Here is a 10,655-nt window from a genome sequence, read left to right as displayed (position 1 = left end):
ATGAACCGCGTATTCAAACCTTACCTAGATAAATTCGTGATTGTTTTCATTGACGACATTCTTATTTATTCCAAATCCAAAGCCGAGAACGAGAAATATCTTCATTCCGTCCTTGACCTCTTAAGGAAGGAACAACTTTATGCTAGGTTCTCAAAGTGTGAATTCTGGTTGAAGGAAATTCTGTTCTTAGGGCATATGCAAACGAAAAGGGTATCCACGTTAACCCAGCCAAAATCGAAGCCGTCAAGAATTGGAAAACTCCAACCACTCCTACCGAAGTTCGATCATTTCTTGGTCTTGCGGGTTACTATTGCCACTTCATTCTTAATTTTTCCAAGATCGCTTTGCCCCTAACCTCATTAACTCACAAGGATCAACCTTATGAATGGGGGCCAAAGCAAGATGAAGCTTTTCAAACTCTTAAGCGCATGCTTTGCGATGCACCAATCCTTGCACTCCCTGAGGGCAATGAAGATTTTGTTGTCCATTTCGATTCTTCCAATCAAGGCCTTGGTTGTGTCCTTATGCAATGAGGTAAAGTTATCGCTTATGCTTCACGACAACTTAAGGTTAATGAAAATAATTATACAACGCACTATCTCGAACTCGGTGTCGTTGTATTCGCGTTGAAAGTTTGGAGACATTACCTCTATGGCACTAAGTGCGTTGTATTCACCGACCACAAGAGCCTTCAACATATTTTCGACCAAAAAGATCTAAACATGCCGCAACGACGATGGGCCGAACTACTTAGCGACTACGACTATGAAATTCGTTACCACCATGGTAAAGCAAATGTTGTAGCCGACGCCCTTAGTCGAAAGACCCATGTGAAATCAATTTTGCTTCATAGTGTGACTGTTCAAACCGATCTCCAACTTCGTATCTTTGAAGCCTAACATGTCTCTGTCACCGAGGGTAATATGTACGATGAGATGTCCTGTGGTATCGAGAATCAACTTGAAACTAAGCGTGATGGCTTGTTGTATTACCTCAATAGTTTGTGGGTTCCTAATTGTGATGATCTTCTCACATTCATCACAGACGAAGCTCATAAGTCTCGATATTCCATTCATCCCTGTGCGGATAAGATGTATTTTGATCTACGGTCCACATTTTGTGGCCCGGTATGAAGAAAGATATCGCGTTATATGTGGAAAAATGTCTTACTTGCGTCAAAGTTAAGGCCAAGCACCAACGACCATCTGGTTTGCTCGTTCAACAACACATCCCTGTTTGGAAATGGGAAGATATCTCTATGGATTTTGTGTTCAAGCTCCCGACTACTCGAAACCTTCACAACGGTATTTGGGCTATAGTTGACCGTTTGACTAAATTTGCTCATTTCATCCCGATCAACGAAAAGTTCTCGGTATTTCAACTCGCTCAGATTTATGTTCAGCGTATAGTTTGCCGTCATGATATACCTTTGCGCATCATTTCCGATCGTGATAGCCATTTACTTCTCATTTCTGTTCATCGCTTCAAAATGCATTGGGAACTCGATTGGATCTTAGTACCGCCTACCATCCTCAAACCGATGGAAAATCCGAGCGCACAATTTAAATGCTCGAAGACATGCTCAGGTCATGTGTCCTTGATTTCAGTGGAAACTGGGATTCTCATCTTCACTTAATTGAGTTCTCGTACAATAATAGTTTTCATTCGAGTATCGGTATGGCTTCGTTCCAAGCTCTCTATGTTCGTAAATGCCGATCACCTATCTGTTGAAACGAAATTGGTGAAACCCAAATCACCGGTCTAGAACTTGTTCAAGAGACTACGGAATTAATCGCTCAAATCCGACAAAATCTCCTAACCGCTCGTAGCCGTCAAAAGAGTTACGTCGATAACCGATGACGACCTCTCGAGTTTAATGTTGGTGACCGTGTCCTTCTCAAGGTATCCCCTTGGAAATGTGTTGTTCGTTTTGGCAAGAAAGGCAAACTATCTCCTCGTTTCGTTGGACCTTTCAAGATTCTTGCTCGTGTTGGTAGTGTTGCTTACACACTCGAACTTCCTCAAGAGCTTTCTAACGTTCACCCAACGTTTCATGTTTCAAATTTGAAGAAATGTCTTGCTGAGGGAAACCTCCATGTACCACTCGACGAAGTGCGCATCGATGAAACCATGCACTTTGTCGAGAAACCGGCGGAAATTATGGATCGCAAAGAACAGGAAACTAAACGAAGCCGTATACCTGTGGTAAAGGTTTGTTGGGAATCCAAGCGTGGCGCTGAATTCACTTGGGTAAAAGAAGATCAAGTGCGAATAAAGTATCCTCATCTTTTTGTTACGGGTTCTTCTACTTAATTTTGGGACGAAATTCTCAAAAGTAAGGAATGCTGTGACATTTGAACCGTCCCAGCTATTTAAGGCTTCAACTCCAACCCAAGAATCCAGTTATTCAGGTCCGAGCGTCGAGTCTCGAACCGCAAACCTCCCCAAAGAGAAACAACCAAACTATCACTAACCCATATAGCCCGTGATACACTCATTATTTTTTTTTTAACGACAGAAGATCTCACGTGTAAACCTACCCTGTTCGGGACTATGTCCAAGGTCGACTCATTGGCTGCTGTGAGTATATCCGTTAAACTAAGCCTAACAATAATCAAACCCACATCTTCACTAGTAGGGCGTACCTCTTACTCTCGACCAACTCTTTGTTTCACTTACAAAATATATAAAAAATAAAAAATAAAAAATAAAAAATAAAAAATAAAAAAATGTTTTCCGTAACAAGTAGCTTGTCAACCAAGCTTCCTTCATTCACATTCAACATATTCCTAAATTCTTATTCCACACACACCATATTCTACTGATTCTCTACCACCACAATAATATGGATCCCTCCCTAAACCCTAACTCCACCACCAGTTTACCTCTTCTTCCACCTGGCTGCCAATTCTTCCCATCAGAGCACCAACTCATGACCCACTACCTCACCCACAAAAACAACGGCGACCATCTACCATCCGACTTAATCAAAGACCTCGATCTCTACCGCTTCGTCTTCGGCCGTGAAGGCAAACGCAAGCACTGGTACTGTTTCGCTCCGTTGCCTCGGGTTAAGCGAGGGCGAGGTGAGAAGAGACCGGCCGGTGGTGGGTTTTGGCGGAGGAGTGGTTCGGTTAAGGATATTGTGGGTGCGGGCGTGCAGGGGGTTGTCTTGGGGACTAGGAAGACTTTTGTGTTTTATTTGGGGGATTCGGCTAAGGCGGCTGTTAGGACTAAGTGGATTATGTATGAGTGTGCTTTGGTTGATCAAAAAATGGTAACTTTTTAGTTTGTTGATGTTTAAGTTAGTTACTTTATAGTCTTGATCACGTTTTTTGCATAGTTATCAAATGCGATAAGCGCTCGAAAGCGTTGAGGCTGGGCCTAGCGTCTAGGCGATAAGCGCAAAAAAAGCGCCCGATTTAAAAAAAAAAAAGCGCACATTAAAAAAACAAATTTTTTAACTAAAATAGAACATCTTAATAAGAAAACATACATTCATTCTTGAAATAGTTCATAGAACAACCAAAATCCAAAACATGAAGTACGTCTTAATAATTAGAAAAACCTAATCACTAACACATATGTCATAATATCCAGTAATTCAACAACTCAAAAAGCATTCATTTTAACTGTCAAGAACAACAATTAGATCCATTAACACATTTATCATAATATCCAGATTTCCAAAAATTAAAAAACTAAAACCTAATTACAATTCTGAATATTTTATTCATTTAGTAACTGAAGTCAAATGATATTTAAATGATATTTAATACGCATGGGAAATTTGGGAAAAGATTGAGGTGCTTTAATAGTGGATTTATAGGTACTCCTAGAGAATAGGAAAATGTTGTTTAAATGATATTTAACATGCATGGGAAGTTGGGATAATATTAATGGCGCTTTAAATATCTGAGTCATGCAAGTCACATTTAATGCGCCTGGCGCTTTAAATGCGCTTAAGCGCAAAAGGCACTCGATTTTAACAACTATGGTTTTTTGATACTCTATTTAGAAATATTGTATGAATTGTTAGTTGTAGGTGGTGCTTATGTGTTGAATAATTGAATTAATCTGTAAATTTGTGATTAAATGTTTGATTTTGATTCATGTACAACAGTTTAGTAGCAGAATATTGTTTATGGTGCTCATTTGTTGAAGAATTGAATTCATTTGTAAAATTGTAGTTAATGTTTCGAGTACCTGGGCTGTTCAAAGCTCGCGGCTTGTAGTTCGCTTGATAAAAACTCAAGTAAAACTTGATTTGAAACTACCTGAGCCGAGCTATTTTTGTAACCGAGCCGAGCTCGACCCAAGCTCGGCTTGTTGGCTCGTTTAACTTCAAAATCGAGCTGCCTCGTTTTAATTTTGAGCTCGAATCCATCATGACTCAACTCCGGTTCTACACGTGAACATCCCTTGTTCATTCATATACAAATGTTTATGTTTATTATTTAATAGTAGAACAGTGACATATTAGTTGAATTAATTTGTAAGTAAATGTATAAATTGCTTGCGTTATGTTCTATTTTAGAAATATTAGCTCTAATGTATCAATCTGTTTCATGAAGTTTTAATTTTGGGGATTTTTTTATGAATTGCTAATTAGTTTATGTGTTGAAGAATTGAATTAATCTGTAAATTTGTGATTTAGTGTTTGATGTTCATCAATATGCAAAAGTTTAGTAGCAGAACAATGACATTATCTATTTTAAACATATTAGTTGGAGTTTGTTAATCTGTTTTATGAATTCTTAATTCTGTTAACCTTTTGGTACTAATTGTTAATTTTCTGTGGTGTTTATGTGTTTAAAAATTGAATTAATATGTATATTGGTAATCAAATGTTTGATGTTCGTTCATATAAAACAGTTTAGTACTGAAATCATGACGTATGCTATTTTAGATCTTTATAAAGCTAACAAATCCTGTGCTGTTATTTATCAGGATTCGTTATATACACTTGCTATACTGTTAAAGTTGCAATGTTAATGACTGTTATGCTGGTAGTGTTAATCTGTTCAGTAATTTCTTAATTTGGTTAATGTTTGTATGAATTGTTGATCGTATGTGGTTTTTATGTGTTTATGCTGAGGAATTGTTTCATCTGTAAAGTTGCAATAACATTATTTTTTCTTTATACTCATGCAACAGTTTAGTAGCCAAATCAATGTCATATTCTATGTCAGAACAATGTCACATTTGATGCAACTAAAACAGTGCTTAGTCAAATGGTGTTTGGCTTCTTATGCTGCACTTTATTTTGAAAGTTAGTTTCTTGCGTTTTGGTCAAACATTGGTTTAGATTAATCTTGTTTTGATCTACGAAACAGTAAAAACCCAAAATATGAAAATTATTCGTCACTGTACTTGCATGCTTTAACATATTAGAATTACCTTGTTTACAATGAGTTTACTCAACTGATCAGTAAACTTGTTAGGCGGATAATATGATTAGATTGGTAAAGAAACATGGCATACTTCATTGAATTAACAATCAGAAGTTCTCTTTCACACAAAACCTTGAGCAGATTAACAATCTTAAAGGTCATTGAATAGTAATTTATCTTACAAATGATTCATATAGTGAGGGCAAACGAACTTGAATGTTTGATGATAGATAAGAAAATTCTGGTGTAATTCAATAATCAAAGCATGCTTCAAGACTAAGAAAATGAAGGGTGGGATGTGTCATGTTGGCTGTTTTTTTTCCTCTTTCTTACTTACATTTTACATTTACTAATCCTTTAGTTCTCTTTATTATATACATCAACAAATTTACTATCTTATATCTTTTATTTTTTGGTAACTTTTACCTTTTTGTGGATCAGGCCGAGGCTTCTTGTGTTCTTTGCCGAGTGTTTGCCAAATCTCACCACAAATGCAACACCACAAACGATAAAGATAAACCAAAGCCTTTTAACTCTTAAAACAGTGTGTAACATTGATACTCAAAGTGATGATATGGTAAGTTATAACTTTTAAGATCATTATACCTTATGCATTAAAATTTGTCTTTTGGTTATGTAATTCTTCCTTAAATCTTATTCTTTTATGTTTTATTTTAGTTCTGGAATGTATATGGTATTTTTTTTAAATTGTTTAGCTCATATTTTATTTTTCTTCCAACATTGAATTCCTGACTTTGTTATTAGTAAGTAGATGCAGCTAGGGTTAGAAATTTAGAAAATATATTTAACTATTTGTAAATTGTGAATATTATGTCGTTTTGATAACCAGATCTTAAACTTGTGATGTTGGCCTGTTAACTCATTCAACACATTACTTAAACGGAGTAGCAAGTTAGGCAATTTCAATTCATTTAGACACGCATGTTACTGTGTCATAATGTCATTGACGTGTCAACCTGTTTATGACCCGAATTCGTTTAACTTTATTCACTTACAAAGCTCATTTTTTAATGGGAGTAGAGTGATAATTATCTCGAGTTATTAACTTTTGGTATTCATCTGTGCAGGTGAATCTAATGGCTTTTGAAGGAGACTTCCTTGAGCTAAATGATCTTCTAACCCCACTCTAGTGGGTCAAACAAAATGCAATTTATTAATTGGCTTGGTTAATAACCACCAACTGAATGATGATATATCTCAACTCAAAATGGAAAACCTTATAGGTTTAATGGAAACCTTGACAAAATTTGTCCCAGTATTCAACAGCTGTGAAAATGACAATGTTGCCACAAGGTATTTTGTTTGTTATTTCCGCATTTGTTTTCTGTTTTCAATCTTGTACACCAAACCGTCAATCGGGTCTTTGGATTGGGCATGCAGATTTGACAGCCAATTTTGGTGTCACGGACAGAGCGGTGGCTAGACCAGATGCTTCACGTCGCTTGTGTCATACAGGCTGTTTGTTTTCGGGTTATATTTCTGTTAAGTGGATTTAGTTACTTTATCATGTTGAAGGATTGTTAGTTATGTAATTAATGGAGTCAAAGTATTTCTATAATTTGATTTTACAATGTCATAATCATAGTCACATAAATCGTGGTACGCGGTTCGGGTACGTTGTTCGCTAGGCTAGACGAATTCGGTACGGAGGGGGGTAGGTTCATTTCGGTACGCTTCGGTTCGGTGTACCAAGTAGTCTGGTTCGATATATGTCTTATGCCTATAGTAATACACTCTTACCAAAACACAAAACTGAAAATTATAGATTTATGTCTAATATATTTCTTATGCCTATAGTAATATTCTTATGTCTAATATACTCTTATGCCTATAGTCACATAATAGAGAATTATAGATTTATGTATAATGGAAGTATAGAATATAGATTATAGAACTGATTGTTTTTTTAGTATGAAATTAGAGATGAAATTGGTGGGATTTATACATCTTATGTAATAATGACAGAAATCCTGCCCAAATAAATCTGTAATTGGTGGAAATCGAAGAGTTATTAGACTGATTGGGTTTAGACTGTGTAGTCTTAACGTCGTTCTACAAATCCCGCCCAAAAATACACCACCGTCCCAAATCCAATAGCGATTTCAATACAGTAAATCGCAAATTCATAACCAATAAGAGTGACGGACCTAATCAATTGAATCGCGATTTAGGTTTTTAGGGTTCGAAACGTACCGGAACTTGAAGCCGCGAATTCTCCGGCGACCGGAACGCCGGCGAATTGCGATTGGGTACACAACGTACCAATACGGAATTCGCGGGTCTGCCAGCGATTTATGTAACTATGGTCATAATAATGTGTGTAAAACCAAGCACGGGCTGAGCTGAACCTTTACATATATGACTGCGGATTTAAGTAAGGCGAGACCAAGAGAGCTTGGCTCGTGTTGACTTATGAGGGCTCGGGCTCGGGCTCGGGCTTGGCTCATTTTAAGCTATTGTTTCTGAAACTTGAGCTTGCACGCTGCTCAGGTTTTGAGTTGTTTTTTAAAGTTTGAGCTTGACTTTTATTATTTATTGATTAGTTTATATATGTTTTAATTTTGTTTTTACATTTTTGAATAATCATTTATAATATATAACACAATATAATTTCATTTAGTTATTTTTATTGTAACTTTATATATAATAAACTAGCTTTAGAGCCCGTGTGACACACGTGACGCTTAAAAGAAATACAATTAAGTTATAAAATTAAATGATTAAATTTAAACTAACGAAACTATATTTTATCAAGTTAAATGGTTTTATAAGTACAAATTATATTTTCTAATCGAATATTCTTACGAATACGTGGTGGATTGTTACACAGCTACTTCGTAATCACAAAAAATATGCACATAGTGATTTTATAAGTTTTAATTATAATTTTTTTAATGAAATAGCAAATTCTAACAAAAGATGATAAAATGTTTCATTAATAATGACATAAAAAACATCATATATAAAATTAGCATGAATAAAATATGCTTATACTATAGTTTCGAAAGAGATAGATGAAAACTCCATGGATCCATGGAGGTTGAATTAGGGTTGTCACTTTTACTTGAAACCCGACCCGAGAAAACCCGAGCCCGAACCAAAACTAACTTGACCCAAAAAACCCGAACCCGAGAAAAGACCAACCAAACCCAAAACTAAGTAATCCGGGTTGGTTCTTGGGTTTGATGTCTAGGTTTTGGGTCAACATGAAAAACCCGAATAAACTATTTGTTTAAAAACATAATATTATTATTAGGTAAGTACACGTACAGGGAACACTCTAACAATTCGACTTGTTCTTATTTCATCTATTATGGTTGATCGACTATTTATTGTTTAAAAACATAATGTTTATTTTACCGGGTTATGTTTATTCATTATTTGGTTATTTACATAAGGAATAAAAAAGTGTGCGTTGCTTTAGTTTTCACGTTGTAGCTTTTATTTACTTTTTTATTTACATTTTGTTTTGTTAGACACCCGAAACTCAAGTAACCCAACTTGAACAACACAAACTCAAACTACCCTAACCAGAAAAACTGTAACAGATTTGGGTTGGGTTTCGATTCTAAATTTACAACTTTGAAACCTGAAGAACCCGACCCGAGAAACCATAAACCCAAAAGGCAAACATGAAGCACCCCTAGTTGAATAAATATGTGAGAATAAAATTTTTATTCATTCAAAATTTATTTCCTATCATTTTAGACCTATATTTGATTTCATTAAAGATATAAATAATTTAATTATATTTACATAAATATATGCATATTTGTAATTTCTATAATTTAGGTAATTAGTTATTTAATTAAAAGATGAACTGATATGTTTTGATTACACTGACATAGATATGGTTTTACTAAAAATATAAATTAATTTGAGCAGAAAATTGTGGTTATGAATAAATCTCCAAGTGACATGTGTCTCAGTTATTTTACTTTATTAGAATATGTATATATTATATATACATGTATTTAATGCATAAAATAATAAAAATTATTTTCGTGGGGTGGTAAGGTGGTTTGGGTTTGAATTTGGTGATCAAGGGTTTAATTCTCATAGTGTATAATAATATTTAGATGTTCCATTAAATAGTAAAATTAAATATATAAATAGGATGTTTAAACGGCATCCTTGTTAAATCCCGTTTCCGTGTATGTTTTGTATTTCATGTTTACCACACATTAAGACCTTATACTATTCACCTATCAATATAAAAAAAACTTTAGACTTCAAAATAAAAGAATAAGGAATGGCATGTAATCGTATTTTACCTGATAATTATAAGCATCCATCATAAGAATAGTCAATTGTGATGCATGTCTTCAAATATATTTGTAGCATTTGGTGTTAAAGGGCATGTAGCCTTTGACACCATCTATCTCGCATTAACAATCCTTCTTGTCATGCACTCTCAGGTATAGGTATGTTTGGTTGTAAGTAATAGAATGAAGAAGGAATGGAATGAGAGAAGGAATGGAATGAACAAGGGAATGAAATGCATCATTACCATTCCATTGTCTTGTTTGGTTAACCTATAAGAATGAAATGAATAATTACCTTATGTTGTTTGGTATCCAAAAAAAATTGTATGAATAAAATAGAAATAATGAATATATTCCTATCCCAAAATATATTTTTTTTACAAAAAAAAAAAAAAAAAAAAAAAAAAAAAAAAAACTGAAATGACGACGGCGGTGGTGGTAGCTCCGACGAAAATGGCGGCGGTGGTGGTTTGCCGGATGGTTGTGGTGGTAGTAGCATTGGTAGTGATGGCGATGGTTGGGTGGTGGTTAGGCAGCAACAGTAGTGGTGCCGGTGGTAGTGTTGGTGGTAAGGTGGTGGTGGTGGCGGAGGTGGTGGTGACGGTCAGGTGGTGGTGGTGGCAAAGGTGGTGGTGGTGGTTGTTAGGTGGTTGTGGTGTTGAGAAAGTAGGGTAAAGGAGGAATGGAATGAAAAAAAACGAAGAGGGGTGGAAGGAATGGTTTTGATGGAATGGGATTCCATGTGTAATGGATGATTCCATTCCATCGAGTAACCAAACACCACGTTCTTCATTCCCACGTAATGAATTATTTCATTCCCCCTGTCATTCCTACATACCAAACGCTACCTAAGCATGTGATCACTGGCTTGTCCCTTGCTCCAACCAATTGCTTGTTAAAACTCTCACACGTATTGTTTAGTTGAATATCGGATTTTGGCCTACTTGAATAATGAGCTTTTGACCATGTTTTAGCT

The 10,655-nt window shown here is 35.6% G+C and overlaps 1 protein-coding gene across 1 annotated transcript; it reads left to right on the top strand.

The window, feature by feature from the left end:
* Positions 1-1,129: 1,129 nt before the first annotated feature.
* On the top strand, positions 1,130-7,765 carry LOC143600908 (uncharacterized). The gene is made up of 6 exons (XM_077078456.1): positions 1,130-1,372; positions 2,071-2,211; positions 2,994-3,277; positions 5,835-5,970; positions 6,482-6,960; positions 7,703-7,765. Exons 1-5 carry the CDS (start codon positions 1,130-1,132, stop codon positions 6,542-6,544), a joined length of 867 nt encoding a protein of 288 aa, XP_076934571.1. The 3' UTR covers positions 6,545-6,960; positions 7,703-7,765.
* Positions 7,766-10,655: the final 2,890 nt, after the last annotated feature.

This window comes from Bidens hawaiensis, unplaced genomic scaffold, assembly GCF_021521415.1.
Source record: "Bidens hawaiensis isolate Kalapana, Puna unplaced genomic scaffold, B.hawaiensis_p1.1 tig00055049_1, whole genome shotgun sequence".
NCBI classification, from domain to species: Eukaryota; Viridiplantae; Streptophyta; class Magnoliopsida; order Asterales; family Asteraceae; genus Bidens; species Bidens hawaiensis.
The sequence above is the reverse complement of the archived record's forward strand: the minus strand, read 5'-3'. Positions and strand labels throughout refer to the sequence as shown.

Bases quoted from the DNA above. Each gene is read 5' to 3' on its own strand.
- LOC143600908 (XM_077078456.1), top strand. From the start codon at position 1,130: ATGAAGAAAGATATCGCGTTATATGTGGAAAAATGTCTTACTTGCGTC. The intron at 2,212-2,993 runs GTTTGTTGGGAA...ACTTAATCAAAG, and splicing joins GCCGTATACCTGTGGTAAAG to ACCTCGATCTCTACCGCTTC. The intron at 5,971-6,481 runs GTAAGTTATAAC...TCATCTGTGCAG, and splicing joins ATACTCAAAGTGATGATATG to GTGAATCTAATGGCTTTTGA.